At 44.3% G+C, this 22,403-nt stretch overlaps 1 protein-coding gene across 1 annotated transcript in view; it reads right to left on the bottom strand.

The window, feature by feature from the left end:
• The window catches only part of CTPS2 (CTP synthase 2), an 83,747-nt gene that overhangs the window by 158 nt on the left and 61,186 nt on the right, over positions 1–22,403 (bottom strand). Inside the window, exons 16-19 of the mRNA XM_077761697.1 lie at positions 17,611–17,680; positions 16,643–16,739; positions 11,412–11,556; positions 11–19 (exon numbers count right to left, since the gene is read on the bottom strand). Of these exons, the coding sequence (XP_077617823.1) occupies positions 11–19; positions 11,412–11,556; positions 16,643–16,739; positions 17,611–17,680 (321 nt within the window). The remainder of the gene's footprint in view (positions 1–10; positions 20–11,411; positions 11,557–16,642; positions 16,740–17,610; positions 17,681–22,403) is intronic.

The raw sequence follows: 22,403 nt of genomic DNA, 5'->3' as shown, positions 1-22,403 counted from the left end.
GGCATCGCTGTATCTATCACTAGATCAAAAGAGGAACTAATGTATCAAGGTGTAAAAATAAAAAAAAAAAGACCCTGGACAATTATCCTATTTCCAATTCTGAACACGTTCCATAATTAATCCCCATTCAGACAAAATGCTAAGAAATATTCTATCACTTTTAGTCACTACAGAAAGAGGTTAGTCCAACCGCACACGGTGATCCCCTTTTGTCAGACGAGCTGATGGCCTACTTTCATCTTAAGTAACTTATTCAGAAAATTGATAAAATCATTCCAACTTAGATTACAGTTCATAACCTTCTGAAGACCACTAACAAAGATCAGTAGCATGAAAGTTTTCCATTCCAACATTCTCAGACATCCAGAGATTTGATAAATAATTTGCATAATGATGCTATTTCCACATAAGAAACTTGATGGCATGCTCCGACTCCCTCGAGTCACAGGGAGTATTGAAAACAAGCCCAATTACTGACATACACATTGCCATGTTGGGTTCCCTCAGAAGCACACCTTCTCCAGCAGAGAGCCCTGAAATTCTAAGTTCTGCTTTGAGCCATGAGCTCAGGGTGTGCTTTTTCTTGCTCAGTTCCAAATAAGTTACCAAGTAGATCACCTCCACAGAGTTGAAAAGAGGAGCCTGGGTGGCTTACTCGGTGAAGCTTCAATTCTTGATTTCAGCTCAGGTTATGAGCTCACGGTTCATGAGACAGAGCCCCAAGTCGGGCTCTGCACTGACCGTGTGGAGCCTACTTGGGATTCTCTCTCCCTCTCTCTCTTTCCCTCCCCCACTCTCTCTTTGTCTCAAAATAAATAAATAAACCTTAAAAAAAGAACCAGCATACAAGACATGTTAGAGAAACATTTAATGAACGTACCCTTAAAGCAATCAAATAGAAGATAACTCCAACTTAGATTTTAAATCAGGAAAATCAGTTCTACTGTTACAAGAGGGTTTCCAGTAAAGAAAACACAGGAATAAGTGAAGAATATTTTTTCAGACACCGCCCGCGAAACTTGATATATCCTTCCTTATCTATGCAATCGCACTGCACAAATTTAAGTCTTTCCTGGTTCTGTGAAACAAAAAGGGATCTGGAAGTTGTACTAGACTTCCTCTGGGAGAAGAAATGAAGGTCAGGGTGTTTCAGTGATTCACCTGGCACACAGCTCATTCAAGGTTGGGCCAGAATCCCCATCATCCTAACCTGCCGGGAGCCGCACCGGCCTCTCTGGATGGCGGTCACAGCAAGGAAATGGCAATGTTTGCAGCTCCTGCCATGAGAAATGAAAACTGGTATCTCCTTCTGCTACTACTGGCTCATGTTGGATATAAGCCTGCTGGTATTGACCGGGCCTCACAATATTCCATATCAGAGCCATATTCTGAATACAGATACCTCATAAGGAAAAGCATATTCCTGCCTTTACAAAAGAGATTTTAGATGAAAGCTCTGTGGGCGATTGTCAAAAGGCTCTTCCTATGGGCCTTGCAGTTCCGAGACTTAGGGGGTTAAGAACACAAGAGTTACGATTGAGCCTGGCCCCGAGACAAAGGGCCTATTTTGGGGTTAAGAGCAAAACATAGCTACTACATATATCTTTGCTAATTGGTGAAGCATAGCAGTCCCTTCCTCAAGGCCTACGTTCCACAGACCCCCTCCCTTACACTGGCAGCTGGGATGAGGATGGATAAGAGTAGCTAAAACATAAACCCAGATGCAAAGACTGACACATTTAGGGCCCCCATGATAGTTTCCACAAACAAACCAATTCAGAAACATTCATCCTCTTGAGAGCCAGACAGAATGACTCCTAGCTTATCTATATACAATGTAACCTATATGTCATCCTGTTTTTCACTAAGAGCATCCTGTTATTTCCTTGGTCGTAAATTCACTATGACTGGGATAATTCTGCAATTGATATCACAAAAGGCCTCTCATTGTAAGAAATTCCTTTTCTCTGACCTCATATTGTCGTTGAACCTTTAAATAAAGACACCAAAACCGAAAGGACAGAGATGCCTGCCTGGTGATCAGAAAGGATCTCGGGGCTCTCTCACTCTCTCTCTCGCCGACACCGTCCATCCTTCAGGGCCCCCTGGACCTGCCAGAGCCGGCTTGGCCTCCAGCACTAACCCAGGCCGCAAGCTCAGGTCTAAACTGTGCTACAATGTGCCAGCAGTCATGTGTCCTCTGATCCCACAAGTGAGAAGGCTAAAAGAGCCAGGGAAACCCTGTGTTATTTCCTCAGGCATCAGATTTTATACCTGCTTCCTTCCCTACCTCTGAGCCCAGGGAAGAGTAAGATGGGCCCACAGCTTCCCCCTCACATGCCTGGTTGTACTATTTATTAGCCACACACTTGTTGGACTGGCCACTTGACTCCTGAGAGTCCAGAAAAAAGTAGTAACAATACCAACAACCTCACCAAAATGTTCTGAGGGCTGAAAGAGAAAGCATACATGTGCTCTGCAGACTGTATAAAAATATAAGTGGTTGCTGTTTATGGGAGTTACATATTTATAACATGATATCTCTCAACAAGTCGTGGAAATATAAAGTCATCAAAACTGCCAAGTGCATGATTTTCAGAACTGTTTCTTGTGCCAAGTAATTCCCTGCTCACGTTAGCCACAGACTTGGGTGGCTCTGTCTGTAAGCAAATGGCTCTCATTTCCATCTGATGGCTGGCTGCCCTAAACTCTGCCCACAGTCAAAAGGCCATAGGCTGAGTCTAACAGAGCGAGACTCAGCTTGAGTTTACTCATTACCCACCCAGGCCAATGAGTAGGTTCACTCATGTTCTTTCATATGTGTCAGCGGCCAGAAGTAGGACGATGAAACAAATCACGGCCCGCAAGAACAGAATCATCAAAATAGGCATGGCTGCAACATGTGCTGATTTTAGGGCATTCACGTGCCAGCAAAAAACAAATGCTGGAACAAACGTAAAGAAGTCATAAGACGTACTTATTTGGGTATATGTTCACTTAATTTGAGACATCACAGCTCTACCTTAAGACTAACCCATCTTTTTATTTTATTTATTTTTTTAAGAGTAACCCATCTTTTTTTTAAATTTTTTTTAATGTTTTTATTTATTTCTAGGAGAGAGAGAGACAGTGTGAGCAGGGGAGGGTCAGAGAGAGAGGGAGTCACAGACTGAAACAGGCTCCAGGCTCCGAGCTGGCAGTCAGCACAGAGCCCAACGCGGGGCTCGAACCCACGAACCGCGAGATCATGACCTAAGCGAAAGTTGGACACTCAACCGACCAAGCCACCCAGGTGCCCCAACCCATCTTTTTAAATAATCTCTGTACATACACACGTGCACCCACATGTTTCTCAGTAGGGAAAATTATTAGACATTAAGGTCTTCCATGTTCAATTCTATGAAATGTCATAGACGATGGACTCATTTGTGTGTATCTTGATATATTTGATGAGGGGAAGTTTTTTTTTTTAAGTTATTTATTTTTGAGAGACAGAGTGTGCATGTACAAGCAAGCAGGAGAGGGGGATGAGAGAGAGAGAGAGGGAGAGAGAGAGAGAGAGAGAGAGAGAATCCAAAATAGGCTCCACAGCACTGTCAGCACAGAGACCAACTGCCAGTTGACCAACTGACCACCACAGCACAGACCAACTGTGAGTTAGAGTGGAGCTCTAACTCTTGAATCCTGAGCTCATGACCTGAGATAAAAATCAAGAGTTGGAGGCTTAATGGAGTGAGCCACCCAGGCACCACTTGAGGAGGGGAAATTTTAAACCTGTACTGCCCAATATAGTAGCCACAAGCCACAGTAACTCTCTAAACTTAAATCAATTAAAAGCAAATTGAACGGAAAATTCCATTCCTCACTCACACATATTAAGCTGCACCTCAAGTGTTCAATATGTGACCGGGTCCTTGGCTCTTATCCCAGATGCACCGAAGAATTGGACACCTGAGGCCAGAATGGGGAGATAGGGTTTATGAACGAGATAAGTACAGTACAATTTCAAGAAGGAAAGGGGGCCACTGCTGGAGCAAAAGTGGTAATGGCCCCAAGAAGCTCTAGCTGCACCCTTTTAAGCCTGCTTTCTGCATATGTAAACTCGGCTTTGATTGACAGCTGGTGGTTACAGTGCATTTTGGCTTCTGCGCAAGCGTCTACCCATGACACATGCTGTTATAATTGTATCTATTTATGTATTATATATTTATGAGTTTCTAACGAGCTTTTGCTGTGACCTTAAGGGCAAGTTACACCTTTGGTGCACATGTTCAGCTCTTGGAAGTCCCCCTGTGGCTTCTGAGCCAGCTCTGTGGCTAGGCCTTTCCTGTTCCCTTAGCCCTCAGAGGTGGCTCTGAGGGTGTGGCTCTTAACCCCAGGGGTAACAAGCATCTGCTTTACCCCTCCTCCCTGCGCTTAACTGTCTACCAAATAGTCCTGTGTGGCTGGTGACCATCATATTGGGTAGTGCAGATTATAGAACATTTCCATCTTTGCACAAAGTTCTCTTGGATAGTACTCATTTTAAAACAAAGAAATAATGATTTTAAAAACTATATAATCATCTCCTTGTCACTCACTAAAAAAAAAAAGAAAAACGTTTTTCAGCTCTGGCTATCTACAGTTAAATGGAAATCATGGCAAATGTCTCTCACGCATGCATATACCCCCAAATAATAGAAGCACCCTTTTTTTTTCAAAAGAAGTTTTTTACTATATTCTTTTTAAGCAGGCTCCAAGCCCAAGGTGAGGCCTGAACCCACAACCCTGAGGTCAAGAGTCGCATGTTCTACCGACCTGAGTCGGCCAGGTGCCCCCTATGTGATTCTTTACAAAACGAAATCAAAATCACCAGCAGCGACTCATGGGAGTCTCTATCCTAACGACACTGGCTTGACTTACAAGACTTGACTACAGCATTCTAGAGTGGTTCTTTGACAAACAAAAGGCTTGTCATAGTCGTTTGTCAACGATTCTTGGTTCCTAATAAATTCCAGATTTAAAAAACTATATATTCCAAGGCACCAGGACAAGATATAGTAATGCCTCGTATATCCCCCGTTTTATGGTACCCCAAGGGCAGCCGTGAAAACAGTTTTTCTCCATTAACAGAAAGAGGTGGTTGGAATTTTTTTTTAAAGTTTTTTTTGATAGCATACTGAGGATTCCCAGCCTACAGGAGTTCCCACTGTACTTTAGATCAAAATCCATTTCATGTGGAAAAAGCATGTTTTAAAACAGGCTGCCATGCACAGTTTTCTCCAAAGCATTGTTACTGCTGTACTTACTTGCGTTTCATAGAGCCCCTGGAAGCCATAAAATATAAGAGCAATGGAACGAAAACTTAGTATGCTTTGAATGAGTTTTGCATTGAATAGTAAATGGTAGGCTACAAGCCAGGCAGGGCATTAAAAGCACAGTAGTCTCTCTTGCTATGAACTCCATTCCGGGCTAACACCATATCATCAGCATTGCAGTGAACCTCCATCAATAAAGAGCACCTTTCAATCAACATTTAATCCCTAAGGGAATGTGTACTCAAATGTGGTTTATTAGCAGCACTTTATTGCCGGGAGCCACACCGGCCCCTCTGGATGGCGGTCACAGCGAGGAAATGGCAGTGTTTGCACAGCTCCTGCCATGAGAAACAAAAACTGGTATCTCTTTCTGCTACTACTGGCTCATGTTGGAAATGAGGCTGCTGGTATTGACCAGGCCTCACAATATTCCGTATCAGACCCATATTCTGAACACAGATGCCTCATAAGGAAAAGCATATTCCTGCCTTTACAAAAGAGATTTTAGATAAAAGCTCTGTGGATGATTGTAAAAAGGCTCTTCCAGTTCCAAGGCTTACATAATAAAGGGGGCCAAGAACATAGAGTTACAATTGAGTCTGGCCCTGAGACAAAGAGCCTAATTTAGAGTTAAGGGCAGATATCCACCCCCACCCACTTGTTTCTACTTGGAGCATTTCCTGGCCTTGAATATGCTGATTACTCCCTGTTGAGGAACTACTTTTGTCATTATGGGAGCAAAGGTGTTTCCTGGAAGACCTGTTTTTCTTGATACTTCCACCTTAAAAAAAGTAACTTCACCCCTTTTATGCTAAAAACGTTGTCTGGTATGCTAAAGATACTTTCTTCCCCATAGGATAAGCATCTCAGTCACTATTGATAAAGGTTATGCAGGAGTCTTCTAGATTTCCGGGAAATTCTCACTTATCAAAGAAGTTTGTTATCAGAAATCATTGTCTAAGGCAAATGCTACTTCTGTGCAGTCCCTCAAACACTAACAAAATAAAGTTGAGCCCCAGTCAGAGAAGAGAGGCCTGCCTGGTGATCAGAAAGAATCACGGGGCTCTCTCACTCTCTCTCTCACCGACACCGTCCATCCTTCAGGGACCCCTGGCCCTGCCGGAGCCGGCCTCCGACACTTTATCAAAAAGCATCTCAAGGTATGGAGCTCGTGACAAACAAACAATGCGGGGCAGGGAAGGAGGCGCTGTTGTAAAAGGTGTTTTAAAAACTGCTTAAAAAGAATCATTTTTTTTTCCAGATCACTTTTGCTTGAAATGTAATAAAGGGGAAAAAGTCGTCTTTTTATAGTAGTTTAAAGTTTACAAAGCACGATCTTAACTATTCTTCACAGCAGCCAGAAAGGATGCAGACCCTGAGATGTAGAAGTAGACTTGGATAAAAGGACCCAGTAAGTAGCAAACCCAGAAATCAAATCCTTAGCACGTGCTGTGCATCCTATGCATCCGCACTGTCCCCAAAGAAACAAACTATTTGCACCTGTCCCCTTTAAGTTACTTCTTTTAGCTGGACCAAGAGTCAAAGTGACATGAGGCAGACTAATAGGAGAAAACTGAAGAGGCAAAAGTTTCTCTTGAGCCTGCAGGGTCATGATTGCCTTCTGCTCAAAATAGCCCATGCGTCAGGGGTGCCTGGGTGGCTCAGTCGGTTAAGCAACTGACTTCAGCTCAGGTCATAATCTCAGTTTGTGAGTTCGAGCCCCCCAATGGGCTCTCTGCTGTCTGCACAGAGCCCACTTCGGATCCTCTGCGCCCCCTGTCTCTCCCATGCTTGCTCTCTCTCTCTTGCTCTCAAAAATAAACATTTAATGGGGTGCCTGGGTGGCTCAGTCAGTTAAGCATCTGACTTCGGCTCAGGTCATGATTTCATGGTTGGTGAGTTTGAGCCGCACCTGGTAAGCTCAAGTCCTGTGTGGGGCTCCACAGTCTCTCTCCCTCTTTCTCTGCACCTCCTGAGATTCTCTCTCTGTCCCTCACTCATTCTCATGCTCTCTCTCACACACACACAAATAAATAAATAAATGAAAATCTTCATACATAAAGAAATTAAATTTATAAATAAACAATCATTTAAAAAATAGTCCATGTGCCAAAGTGGCATATTTTGGGGAAACTTGTCCCNNNCCCCCTTCAAACTGGAAACAATCTTTATGCCAAAGTGGCCCATCTTGGGGCGGCCTGCCCTGGGCCCCTACACACCATATATTGCCAAGAATGGCCCTTGGCAACGTTGACCGTGCAGCCCGAAATTTAAAAAAAAACAAAAACAGGCAAGATGATTCCAAGCTTAAAATAGTGCTGGGAAATATACACCTGACTCCTGCAGGGAGGAAGAGTATCTCCCCCTCAGAGTCAGAGAGAGAGGTACCCAAGGGGGCTAAGTACGCNTCAGGAATGATTCCTCTAACTAGCATCCTAACAGGATACAGATTGGCAACATACAGACATACCTCTCACTAAGCAGTTTAGGAATGTATATCAAGAGCCACAAAAGTGGTGTGAGCTGAAGCAAAGGCATCAAAACCTTCTNTGTTACCTTTGGATTTGTGTGCATTTTATTCTAGAAGTCAAGAGAAGCCACTTAGAGTTTTAAACTCCAAAATAACGTAGGAAGATGGACTGAAAAGAGGAAAGTTGGAGGTGCAGAGGCCAGGCAGGAAGCTTTGTAGTAGGCAAGAGATGAAGGATACCAGAACTAAGGTAAAATTAATAATTCCAAATGAGGGGCACCCGGCTGGCTCAGTCGGTTAAGCGGGGGACTCTTGATCTTGGGGCTGTGAGCTCAAGCCCCATGTTGGGCAGAGAGCTTACTTTAAAAAAAATAATTCCCATTTAATTTCCCACCATAGACCAGACACTGAGCTAAGTGCTTTACATTTAGCCTGGGGGGCTCAGTCAGTTAAGCATCCAACTCTTGATTTCAGCTCAGGTCACCATGTCACTATTCGTGAGTTGAGTCCCGCCTGGGGCTCTGCACTGACTGTGCGGAGCCTGCTTGGGATTCAGTCCCCCCTCTCTCTGCCCCTCCCCCTGACTGCTCTCTCTCTCTCTCAATATCAATAAAAATAAAACTTAAATTTAAAATACTTGAAAAAGTACTACCCTACAGCTGTTATGCCTCTTGAACAAAAGAGGCTCCAAGTTGAAAACCAGGTGGAACTGGTCCTCATAACTGCTGCCACTGCAGATGACCGAGTAGCCACGGACTTTGTTCGCCAGCTCTCGATCCCCAAATCATACTCTTGCTGCGACTTCCTAGGCACTGAAAGAGAGCTCTTCTCCACAGGGCAGGAGGCAGAGGTTATAGCTCAGGTATACGTGCTCAAAGCCAAGGATTTTTACATTCTGGGCTTTAAAGACGTCAGCTGCACACGTGCCATGTAATTACATACCGTCAGCCAGTTTCTGGGAAAGGAAGTCATCATTCTAGTGTTCATATTCCTTGTCATAGTTGTTTATGGTTGGTTACAGTCAATAATCTTGTTTGACAGAAAGACAGTCCCCACTCAGCTCACATTAGAGCCTGGCCGTCAAAGCAGTCATCTGTTCGACTCTTGATGTCGGCTCAGGTCATGGTCTCGCGGGCCATGAGTTCAAGCTCCACACTGGGCTCTGCACTGACAGTTCAGAGGCTGCTTTAGATTCTCTCTCCCTCTTTTTCTGCCCCTATCCCATGCGCGCTCGCTCTCTTTCTCTCTCTCTCTCTCTCAAAATAAATAAACTAAACGAGAGAGAGAGAGAGAAATGTACCGGTTTACAGCTGACATGTAGGAATTGTCTGACTACCATGGAGGCAGGCTGCTCAGCTATAATTCCAACACCAGCATCAGAGTTATATTAAGAAATCTTTCCTTTTCCAGACATATTGAGTCTTGCTCAGAAGTCGCTAGCAAGCAACCATTTTGCTCAGAAACTGCTGGGAAGCTTTACCCAGGGACCACCATCCCTGCAGGAATCAGCAGGCCATCCAGAACACAGGCGGGCAGTCCACGCAAATTAGATAACATTTGTTCCCGGCCATTGCTTGCAAACCAGTTCTGCGCGAACTATTGCTCTCAGCCATCTAACTTTCTCCACTGTCACTCTCCCTTTCCAAGGGAGCACCTGAAATAATGGAGACTATAAAATGGCCGAGAAGGGTCACAGCACACATGTGACGCGGGACCACGCTGGCATTTCCAATCTGCCGCGTGAGCCGCGCGGTGGCAGAACACAGGAGATGCCGTCTCCGTGCGAGATCTCACGCAGAACCGTGTCACATGAGCTTGATCAAGTGCAGCTGCTCCGCGGGAGCAGGGAAGAGTCTGGAGCCCCTCAGCCGCTCCCGCAGCAGCCCAGATCCAGCTCCACAGGACACGCTTCCAGAGTACGAGGAGTGATCCTTAAGGCAGTAAGACACCCCAACATGGAAATATGTAAAGCTGTTCCCACCGGGAAAATGTGGGTAAAAGAAATGATAGCCGGGAGCTTCTCCTAGTAGGTGATGTCCCAAAGAAGCAGGCTTGGGTGACACGGGCACACGCACACACATCAGACACTGACCCTGGTACCTCTCAAGCGCAGCACCATGGGGGTTATTTGCTATGATGAGGGTCAGTAACAGTAATCTTCTCAACAACACGTATCCAGCTACTGTGGTGCTGACCTTACCTAACCCCTCTCTGATTCTGGCTAGTTCCACCCGCTGTTAAAGTTATTGTATCCAATATTCTTGCATGAGAAGGAGTAAAGATATGAATTCTCCCCGAACTAATATTTACATGTAAAGAAATTTTCATGAAAATCCCCAAGGTATTTTTTCTTTGAACCTAAGTTTCAAAATCATTGTATAATTCANCATATGGGGTGGAGGGCAGATAAGGGCTTGAATTACGATAATGCTATGGTAATGAAGAGGGCGGTAAGGGTTCAGAAATCAGAGATGAAATCATCAGTGGAACAAAACAGAAATCCTTACAACAAATCTGAACTACTCAGTTTACTAACAATGGGAGTAGGGGTGGGGGTGGGGGTGAAGATCCTACCTTACATAATACACCAATAAAAAAGTACATATGAATTATAGATTTAAACTACAAAATTGAAACCGTAAGAATGCCAGTGGAAAGCAAATGGGCCATTGTTTATGTAATATTTTTGATAGGGAAAGGAAGATTTTAGGCATGATACTAAAGGCAAAATCCATAGAAGTTAAAGATTTGACTACATAAATTTTAAAAATACATAAGTAGGGGCGGCGTCTGGCTGGCTCAGTCGGTAGAGCATGTGACTCTTGATCTCGGGGTTTTAAGCTCCAGCCCTATACTGGGTGTAAAGCTTACTGAAAAATAAAATCTTTTTTATTTTTTTATTTTCAGAGAGAGAGGGAGAGAGCTCACACACGAGCACGTGAGTGGGGGAAAGGCATAGAGACAGAGAGAATCCTAAGCAGGCTCCATGCTGTCAGCATACAGCCCAACACACGGCTCAGTCCCACGAACCATGAGATCATGATCTGACTGAAAACCAGGAGTAAGATGTTTAACCAANAAAGACCATATAAAATGCTAATTGAAAACTCTTTGGGGAAAATGAAAACTACCATTAACAATTTAAAAGACAAAGAAACTCACTTCAAAAAAAATATTTGCAACCTAAGAAAGGATTAATGTCCTTTATATATAATCAGCTTATCAATCAGTAAGTAAAAGGATATAAAAGCAAAAGGAAAAAATAGAGCAAAGGGTATGAACAGGCTATTCCTAAAAAGCAAATAAACACATAAAACATTTTTATATATTCATTAATCAAAGAGTCAACACAAAAAATCCCATTGTTCACTTATCAAAATGACACAAATTTCTCAAATAATACCCAGCATCAGCATGATTTGGAAAGCTGACACGTTACCATTGTAGATGTGAAGAAATCATTTTCATTCAGAGAAAGAAATTATGATCGTTATGAAAGAAAAAATTACTCATCACTTTTTAAAAATCCTGTAATATTTAATTTCATGAAAACCCTAAAAAAAAAAAAAAAGGAAGGAAGAAAGAAACCTAAGACGTTGGTAAGCCCAGCTCGGGTCGGGCTAGGAGTGGTAAGCTAAGGTTACCTAGGAGATAGTTTGCAGCCATCTTGCAGGTAGGTATGCAGGTTCCCAGTTGCCGCAAGTAATAGTCCCAGGTATGGAGGGGAAGGCTTCATCGGCCTAGAAGAAAACTCAGGATGGAATTGGACACCAACAAAATAGGGGTGATCTGAAATGAGAATAACCATGATGCAATTGAGGCAGACAAACAAGAGAGATAAGAGAGCTGCTTTCAAGGTCTTATCTTTTCATAAGAAAACACATCAAACAGTGAGACAATTAACCCGTTATCATTGCCAGTGACTTTCATGAGCCATCTTCACAGCAGAATTTCACACGGCAAAACACATCTCACTTGGTAAGAGATCTGGCGTTTTCTCTGCGCAAGGTGTTAGCGTGAGCAGAATCAAGCCAAATTTTTGAATGGAAAGTGAATCCTGCCTGCCCAAAGCCCACCTGCATTTTGAAGGCGCTTCATAGACTTACACTGGCTCCATTCTAATGGTATCCCTCGCGCTATGGGCTAACTGTAGGCCACTGGGTCTCCTAGGTGGCTTCCGGCCATTTCCTACAAGGTCATTTCCGTTCCCAAGGGTAAGAGTCCCAGGGAATGCAGCAAGTACAACTGCTTTTCTAGTCACCGCTTTAGGGCAGAGATTAATTGGAGATGGCATCATGACAATGAACTTGCACGCCTACTGCAGCCTACGCCAACCGATCTGGGAGGAGGAGTCTGGGAGCGATATAAAAGGATGGCCTGTCAACATGTTAATGGTGGTAATGGCTCCAGGTGGTAAGAGGTCAAGATATTTTTATTTTCTTCCTTATACTTTTCCCTATCATGTGAAACTTTTCCATGAGCATATGTTCCTTACATCGTTGGGGGAGTGGAGGGGATATTAAGCGATTTTCATACTGAGGGTTGTCAAAAGCTCCTACACGAACAATTCAAGTTCTGTTAGGTGTATTAGGAAGAGAAAAGTAGCTTTACCTAGCTACTTTCAAACACATGAATCCCGTTTTAGAATGGAAAAAATTAAATGGGCAACATTTCCAAATCTCGGTAGAAATTGTACAGGATGGCAAATTCCTTGGCCAATCAGAACGCTCAAGAACTACGTTTTTTCTCCCCGATTAGGAAGCAACTCCTAATCAAGCAACTCCCTAGAAATCTGGCAACTCTCTAATCCCATAATCACTACAGTACAGAACATGGTCAGTGCCATATTCCCTACTTTAAAATTTCTTTAATTGGGGTGCCTGGGTGGCTCAGTCGGGTAAGTGTGGGACTTCGGCTCAGGTCATGATCTCACAGTTCGTGGGTTTAAGCTCCATGTCGGGCTCTGTGCTAACAGCTCAGAGCCTGGAGCCTGCTTAAATTCTGTTTCCCTTTCTCTCTGCCTTTCTCTCTCTCAATCAAATAAATGAATAAATGAATGAATAAATAAACAAACACACTAAGAATATTTTTAAAAATGAAAGATAAATAAAAATCTAGTATGGAATTCAAAATCACAAATCTCCATCACTTACCACTGGAAACCAAAAGCTACAACAGTGAGGAATGATGATTGAACAGAAATGCCCACTCTTGTAAGGTTATCATTTAAAGCTTTGCTATACAACATGGCAGCTCCTAGCCACATGTGGCTATTTAAATTCATTCAGATTAATTGAGCACATCTCAAGTGGTCAATAGCCACACATGGCTAGTGGCTACCATACCGAATAGGGCAGAATAGTCCATCATTGCAGCAAGTTTAATTGGACAGCTCTGAGTCCAGAAAAATCCAGTGTAGAAATCCTCTACATCACATCTAGGAAAAAGCCTCTTTGAATTAGACATTCAGGTAGGAAAACTTGGTGAGGCGAATGCTACCTTCTCCCAGGAATGTGTCCCCTCAAGAAAAAAAGAAGCCATCCACTCTTAGAAAAGAAACTAAGCAGGGCACCTGGGTGGCTCAGTCGGTTAAGTGTCCGACTTCGGGTCAGGTCATGATGCCACGGTTCGTGGGTTCGAGCCCCGTGTTGGGCTCTGTGCTGACTGCCAGCTCAGAGCCTGGAGCCTGCTTCAGATTCTGTATCTCCCTCTCTCTCTGACCCTCCCCTGCTCACGCTGTCTCTCTCTCAGAAATAAATAAAACATTTTAAAAAATTACGAAAAGAAACTAAGCAGTGTAGCTTTAAATTTAATATGCAATAATTCTTACAGGACAGCATCTAAGGATGTCTTTGAAAGAAGCAGATAGTAATTGTGCTTTTTGTACAACTACACACCGAAGCCAAGCAATGAATCGTGTCACAGACAGGAACAAAATATTTGAACGAATGGACCACTGTTCTGAATTAGTTTCTCCAAAAAAAAATCCCTTATGCCAAAATGAGGAAGGAAACTAAAAAGGTTTTACTTTGATGGTGTTCTAGATCAGTCAGGTAAGGTATCTTAAATAGTGCTCTTAATTGCTTTGAATCACATTCTGAAGTTTATACTAATGTCACGTTTTGTTGTTCCTTTTAGAACTCTTTTAGGAATGTCGAGATTCACGGATATGATTCCAAGGGGCAGCTAAGATCAGAATCTTTGGGGGGGAATTTCCCTTAATAAAATGAATTTCTTTGCAATCAGCTTTTTAAAATTGCAGGATTTCACAGCATCTCTCATGTCCTTTCCAACACGCACAAGATTTGAAAGGATCGATAGGAATCTAAATCCGGGTGATAAAAGAGGCATCTAAGTATTTGCTGACAGTAATGAGAGCCAGGAGAATTAAACGAAAAGTACAGACTTGGATGGAGTAAACAAATAGTTATCTACTTAAATTCTCTGCCTCTCACATGCCAGAAAGATATAAGGGACTTCAACCCCAAACAGTGATCCACACTATAAAAATTCTAAATGATGGGCATTTCCATCAGAGAGACCCAGAAAATACACCCCCATCTCCTAATTCAAAACTTCAGGCGCGGACAGAAAATCTTAGGTGGAATGACCACTGAAAACAAGAATAAAATCCCCAGAGGTGGTCACAGGCCCTGGGTGGGCTCCAGCCGTGCCTGTGACTAGCTGGATGGCCCTGGGCAGGTTACTTATCCTCTCTGCACTACAATCAACTTCCTGGGAAAGTGGGAATAACATTACCTGCCTTGTCAATTATTTAAGTCATGCAGAGTCCCTAGCAAGGCGTCTAATGAGAAGCATCTAGTGAGTGTGCACTCAGTGTCCACTGCTTTCCCTCTTTGAGGGCCCAGGTAACGTGTTACTGCATTCAAAGAAGCCTTCGCCAACTTTAATTCTCCTCCCTGCCCAGGATTCCTGAAATACCTAAACAGACTAGAGACAGAAAAGGAAAGGGGCAGAGAGAAGTAATTTGAAGTAGAGGATGGTGACATGGGCTAAGATGGTAAAAGTAAGAAATTTAGAAGAATAAGTAGTCTGAATATCTGTAGCCTAAAGTAGATAGGTTGAAAAGATAGGTTCTAGAAAGTCATGTTACCATTGTCAGAGTATCCTGCACAAACTAAGAATTTGGTAATAAGAGTGGTTTATCCAACAAATTAGCGTCAAGTGCACTGCACAGTCACAGCCCCGTCCTCAGTAGGAGGTGTTGCAGAGGGGAAAGCCTGGATGCAGGGAGAAGCTTTAGGACTACTCTGGGTTGGAGTCACCACGCACTGGACCCAGGGTGACAGGGATGGGAACGCAATCCCAAACTCGGTCTTTCTTTCTCAAGATGCATCTACAGCACTTGACAGCTGATTACAAGTTGGGGGTATAAAAGGGAAGAAGAACTGGGGTGCCTGGGTGGCTTAGTCGGTTGAGCGTCCGACTTTCGCTTAGGTCATGATCTTGTGGTTCGTGGGTTCGAGCCCCACGTCGGGCTCTGTGCTGACTGCCAGCTCAGAGCCTGGAGCCTATTTCAGAGTCTGTATCTCCCTCTCTCTCTGACCCTCCCCTGCTCACGCTGTCTTTCTCTCTCTCCTAGAAATCAATAAAAAATATTAAAAAAAAAAAAAGGGGAAGAAGAACTAAATAAATCCAATTTGAAGCCTGATAGTCTAGGACAGTGGTTCCCAATCAGGGCAAGTGTGCCCCTCAGGGACATTAGGCAACGTCTGCAGATGGTTTGGAGGGTTGCAACTTTGGGAGGTGGGGACGATACTACTGGCTTCCTGTGGGTAGAGGCCAGGGATGCTGCCACATATCATACAGTGCACAGGACGGCCCCCACCACAAAGAAGGATCCCACTCCCAAAGTCAATGGCGGCAAGGGTGAGAAGCGCTGGACAAGGAGACTGATGATAACTTAACAGAAATAGTCAGGAGGAAGAACTAGTTTGGAAGCATGTAAATTTAATTTTAAATAAGTTGAGTTAGAAGTCCTAGGAGAATATCCTGATAGACAAACAGGTCAAGCAGGCAACTGAACATGTTAAGTTCAAGTTAGTTAAATGAAGTATATACGTGTGCGTCCCAAACAGGGGTTAGCAAACGTTTTTGTAAAGGGCCAGGTAGAAAGTAACGTTAGAGCAAGAGCTGGGGTCAGCTGTAAGCATGGGCTGACTCTATCTTTGCAGCTCTCAATGAGAACCCTGTGCTCTCATCATTAATGGTGTATGGTTTGTGCCTATGCTCCCGAGGGTGTCCCAGGCCACACACAATCAACTTCTTCAGTGATCTCCCTCAACAAAAGTCAAATCCCTCTGTGCTGTGTTTTTGGTTTTACTAAGAACTTCCGTGGATGTAGGGACTAGTGTGCAAAAGTCAAATGACTGGCCCACACTTGACCACAGAAAGCAATACAGGAAGGCAGACTCCAGGTACGATGAGGGGCCAGGTCCCACACACAACAGATGTCAACACCGGTCACCAGTAGTGAGGGGGGCGCTGCCTGCCTTTCCCAGAACAGCTACCATAGAGGCTAGCAACTGCAGACGGCCCAGAAAGGGGGCGGGGATGGTAAGGAGGCATAGGCTAGTGGAACCGGTAGACTCGGAACAACGTATCATTTTATGGTAGATTGACTAGTGGGCCCCAACATGATCAGGATTATACGCTGTTTTCTCATGTAATTTATATCTAGGTGTATTATTTATGTTTAGTTGTGTATTTCCAAGGGGAGAGGAAAAGAAGGACAGCAAACAAAATAAATCTCAACTGGTATCTTCACATACAACGACAAATTATATCTTCTTATACAACAACAAATAGACATTAATTTACCACGAGAGTTTTCAAAAACAAAAAGCCCACTTACTTGCCAGTTCAATGATTTCCATCCTCTCCCCATCGACATCCTGACCTACAAAACTCAAGTCCTTCTTTTCAAACTGACCAATCAGGCTTGGGTTCACCTGGAAAAACAAGAAATTAAGTGTCTTTGAGCAGCAGAGCCATACAGATGTATCAGCTTATGAAAATGATCTGTATTGATCCAATCGGACTGAAGAAAAACTTCCATGTCTAGGAGAGATGTGTGTTGCCTCAGCTGCAGCTCATAGTCATCTTGCAACTATGAGGGAGACCAGTCTAAGAGCAAGGTAAACACACAGAAAAGGGAAGGGCCAAGAGAATCCCGGCATAGTAGAAGCTCTGATCATACCAGGCCTGGAGACTGCCCGGCCTCTGAACTATCTATTATCTGAGATAACTAATTTTTTATTGTTGAGGCTGGTTTGAGTGAATAACAAGCTGGGATTTTGATTCTTCCCAGCCAAAAGCATCATATGTGATACACCAATTACTCCTGGTATAGATAGTCTGCATTTTGGAGGAACCTATGCTTCTCATGTGACAATCTCAGCAGTAACTCTTACTAATCATGTGACAGTAAGGGCTCTTGCTCGGTGTAGACTTCCAAAGAGGTTCTCAAACCAAGAACCCATTATGTGATACCCGAAGATGCATCTCTAACCCGAAGATGCATCTAATCTGGTTCAGAAGATGTAAGTTCCCTTTTCCCAAATGTGATAGAATAAAGGGCAGGGGGGTTAAGGATAAAGATGATGACCTTACCTTGGTCTAGGAGGTAACGGTTAGGGTAACATACAACCCTGATATGTCCCTTGTGCAGATACTTCAAGATTTTGCCTTTGAAAAGCCAAGAAGGGCTGGGCCCAACAGACCCACCGAGTTGGACACCTTTTCCAGAGGTCCACTTGTAATCACTGGAATTCCTCTAACTAAGCATCTACATTCCATAGTAATTTAGCGTCTAGGCCATACCTCATACCGATGTCTGTGTCTTTCTTCTATAAAAGGAACATCACCATAAAGTTTCCCTATAAAGATACAAGAGTGAAATTAATATCGAAGTAATCAACTTTGGAACCCCATCCATAGCATATGTATGGGGGACATCTCTTCGGTCTCTATCCATATGTTAGAGGCCTAAGAATTAACTGGATTCTAGATAGTAATCTGGATTTTCTTCTTGCTACAGAATAGCGATAGCTTCTTCGAAACTCTGAAACAATTCTCAAGTAAGCCATCATCATTGCATAAAGGGAAGCTCTCTGTTACACAAGTCCACCATGGAGTCCTGCGGTACTGAGAGGCAGAGAAACGTCTGTACCATCGCTCTTGTGCAGGTTCATAACAGAGCTTGTTTTACAAAAGAACGAAACAAAACCAAGGAACGGAAATGAAACTGAAGGACTTGCCCAAAGCCCGGCCCCACTGGCAGCACAGGTCGGTCCTGAGCCCAGGCCCCCTCACACCTGGCCCATGCTTTCTCCACCACACCAGCCACCTCTGTGTAGTGGCCGAATTGGTTTGTACCCCGCCTTAAAAATAAGTCTGTCCTTCGCCTCTAAAATTTGGCCTCTAAGAATTTACCCCGGAAAATAGAAACAAAGACAGAGAGTTCACCATGAGGATGTGCACTGCTTCGTTATTTAGCAGCAGCCGATTGGAAATAAGCCGAGTGTCAGGAATAAAGGACTGCTGGGTTAAATGACAGCACATCCATACCAATGATTCTGGGTTTTTTTAAGTTTTTTTAAACATTTATTTATTTGTTATTTTGAGAGAGAGAGAGAGAGCCTGAGCAGGTGAGGGGCAGAGAGAGAGGGAAAGAGAGAGAATCACACTGTCGGCGAGGAGCCCATCTCAGAGCTCGAACTCACGAATGGAGAGATTATGACCTGAGCTGAAACCAAGAGTGGGAGGGTTGACTGACTGAGTCACCCCTGCGCCCCTATAGCAACGATTCTTAACCAGGAGTGTGTGGCTGACGGTCACGTGTGGGGCTGCTAAAACATGCCTGTGTCGCTGCGGGTGCTGCAGCATGTGGGGCATGACCAATCTGGCAATGGTCACGGTGATCGGTGGGATGGCCAGTGATGGTGTCAGGCAGATAGCAGTGGCATCTGTCACCAGAACCCTCACATGAACGGGCGCCCCCCCGGATCACGCGCAGAAGCAGGATGGCACTGGCACCAAGTGGGTTATAACACGGGAGCAGTGGGAGAGTCCAATAGCCATCCCCCGGGTGCCAGCCCTCATGACGGAGACCCCCAAGCACACAGAGAAAATGTGCGAACGGCGCTGGATCGTTTCTCATGCAACTCCAGATTTCCAGATTCTGTTGAAAAATTTAGAAGACTGGCACCAGTGAATCCACAGTCCTTCATGTGCCTATCTGTTTTAGCAGTTACTCCTTTGATGGATCAAGTCCTTGTCAATTTGCCCCAGTCCCCACCATTCATTCCCTATTGCCTCTCTGACTCTAAGGCCTGATTTCACTGCCACCGATTGTTGAGCATAAGCTGTGGCATTTTCTTACACCTGGCTGTCTGACTCATTTACGCTCCCAACCCAGTTCTCCTGGCCCAGCTGCTCAGTCCGATGTTGATTCAGTGCATCTGTCCCTCCTCAAGCCAAGCGTGTGGTTTCAGACAGGCTTTCGGAAACCAGAGTGGGGTCTACGTTTTCTTGCTCTCTGCTTGCCTTTCACAAGACACTCCGAAACCTGTGGAACCCTGTGTTGGGGCTCTCAGCACAAGGCAGCTTTCAGCTCCGCAAGCTGTTTGGGTTTTTCTATTCCCCCTTTAATTAAGGTCCAGCCATTTGGTATAGTGACGTGGTCAAGAGCGCAGGCTCAGACATCAGCTGAGTGACTTTCTAACAAATAACCTGGCTACGATGCCTTTCTCTCTAGTGCAAAATTCGCCTGGGTCCTAGGAGTGTTGAAACAAATAACCGAAATGATGCACATAACGTCCTAATTACTGATGCTTAGAAAGTGTACAGTCAGGGCCAGCCACTCTCTCTGTCCTTCTTTATTACTTTCAGATTTCCGTATACCACTTCCTTAGTTTTTATAAAACATCTCATTTAAGTATCTAAACTCCTCCTCTTTCCCTAGTTTTATGTTTCATGATCTGCTTTTACCTCATTGTGCTAGTATAAAAATGCTAATTTTCTATTTTTGAAATGCAAATCCTTGCCTTTAACTCTACATTTTTTTCGTTGCTGGTATCTCTTCCCCTCCACCCGACTTAGTATTCGTATCCTATTTTTAACATTTTTTTCCTTAGAATTTTCTCTATGCTTCTGCTAGTCCTATTAGAGACTAGAACGAAGGGGTGCCTGCTCGCCCTCTCCTCAGACTCACTGCTTCTCCCCTCCCACTGCCATAGTGGGACCCTATTCTCTTTTTTTTTAGTATATTCATTAAAAAATTTTTAATTTGAGTATGGTTGACCTACAGTGTTATATTCATTTCGGGTGTACAACATAACGATTCAGTATCTCTATGTTATACTGTCCTCACCACAAGTGTAGCTACTGTCCGTCACCCTATAACACTACTACAACACCACTGACTATATCCCCTATACCTTTTATTCCATAACTTGTTTATTCTATAACTGGAAGCCAGTATCTCCCACTGCCCTTCATCCATTTTGCCCAACCCCCTCTAGCAACCCCGTCCCCTCTGGCAACCATCAGTTTGTTCTCCGTATTTATAGGTCTGGATTCTGTTTTTCACTTATTTATCCATTTGTTTTGTTTTTTTAGATTCCACGTTATGAGTGAAATCATATGGTATTTGTCTTTTTTAGTCTGACTTATTTCACTTAGCACAATACCCTCTAGGTCCGTCCATATTGTTGCAAACGGCAAGATCTCATCCTTTTCATGGCTGAGTAATATTCCATTGTGTATATATACCACAGCTTCTTTCTGCACGCATCTATTGATGGACACTTAGGCTGCTTCCATATCTTGTCTATTGTAAATAATGCTGCAAGAAACATAAGGGTGCAAATGTATTTTCTGAATTAGTGTTTTCATTTTCTTTGGGCAAATTCCCAGTAGTGGAATTACTAGATCATATAGTATTTCTATTTTTAAAAATTTTTTTGAGGAGCCTCCATACTGTTTTCCACAGTGGCTACACCAGTAGTGGGGCTCCCCACTCTTAATACTAGATCATACCCAGGGGCACCTGGGTGGCTCAGTCAGTTAAGCATCTGACTCCTAACAATCAGGTCATGATCTCACAGTTCATGAGTTAGAGCCCCGCGTCCGGCTCTGTGCTGTCAGCTCAGAGCCTGGAGCCTGCTTCAGATTCTGTGTCTCCCTCTCTCTCTGCCCCTCCCCAGCTCATGCTGTCTTTCTCTCTAGCTCTCTCTCTCTCTCTCTCTCTCAAAAATAAATAAACATTTTTAAAAAATACTAGGTCATACCGAGACCTTTGAGAGACAACCAGGTCTCATCAGATTGACCATATACCCTTCTTATTAACGATCCTAATAGCCACACTCGAATAGTGCTTTTTCTGTGCCGGGCACTGAAGGATCCACATGCATAACTGATTTAACCCTCCCAAGGACCCCACAAGGCAGGAGGCAATCTGCTGTCCGTTTACAGATGCAGAAGCCGCAGTGTAGCACGGTAAGCACCTACAGAGCCGGGCGCCCAGAGCTGGGGCTGGAGGGGCCTCCGATGGGACAGTGTGGCTCAGGCAGCTGGGCTGTGGGCCTCTCCACCAGCTCCCACGGGCGAAGTGCTCGCCACAGAGCCAGTCCAGTAAGAGACACAGAAATGCCGTCTGTTGTTAGGACGAAAGGAGCTATGTCCCAGAACCGTGAGGCCCCACGTCCACAAACACACTAGCAAACGGTTTCCCCAGCAAAAGGCAAGAAGGAGCAGGGGAGAGAGCCGCCCCGCAGCATGGAGCACCAGCAGGGAGGTGGCGAGGCGAGGCTCGCCAGCTGGCCTGCTCCGCTCAGGATGCAGGAGGCCCACCGCAGTCCGTTCCTCTTGGTCTCAGCGCCAACAAATTGCCGTGCCGTGGACTTGCAATGTCCCTAAATCCCCGGTGACCTCTTTTAAATTGTTTTGTAAATCACCTCATTAACCGAGCCAAAGCTTTTTGTATGGTGCAATTATTTTCTCAAACCTCCTAACAATCTAACCACACCAGGAACTAGAAGCTGTTTTTCTCTATCAGTGCCTTGATAAGAGATAAGAAAGCAAAAGCAATTTGTCTGGCCAGTGAAAATCTGTTCCACCTTATCCCCTTTGCTTTCAGTGCTTTCAAATTTGAGATTGACCACTCTGCATTTCCAAGGCCATGCATTTAGCCCAGATCCAGGGTTAGCTGCCACTCACTCAGTACTTCCTGGGTGGCCTGTTCCTCTCCGAGCAAAAACCTTTTTTCCCTTACAGCGAAGCAGGGCCAAGAGTTTTAGTCAAGACTCCTCCTTATCCTGATGAAATGCAAAGACGATCCCCAAAAGAAAGTAAGTCTTTTCCTAAAGCACTCAATTTCCACTTGCCACGGGCTCCTCCCGCCTAGATGCCGGCACACACACTGCCAGCATCAGCCTAGTCATCTGCCCTGAGGATGAGGGTCATCCTCTCAGAATTGTGATGGGAAATCACCAGGACCTGGTCTCCAGCTGGATACACTGCACTGCAGAGGGCTTCTGGTTCCTCCCAGAATGTGCCACATTCTCCACTGGACTGGCCGCCCCTCCCGGGCAAAATGGCATCCACTTGCTTCT

The sequence above is a fragment of the Crocuta crocuta genome, unplaced genomic scaffold (genome assembly GCF_008692635.1).
Source record: "Crocuta crocuta isolate KB4526 unplaced genomic scaffold, BGI_CrCroc_1.0 scaffold657, whole genome shotgun sequence".
In the NCBI taxonomy this organism is placed as follows: Eukaryota; Metazoa; Chordata; class Mammalia; order Carnivora; family Hyaenidae; genus Crocuta; species Crocuta crocuta.
This window is presented reverse-complemented; position numbering and strand designations above follow the sequence as displayed.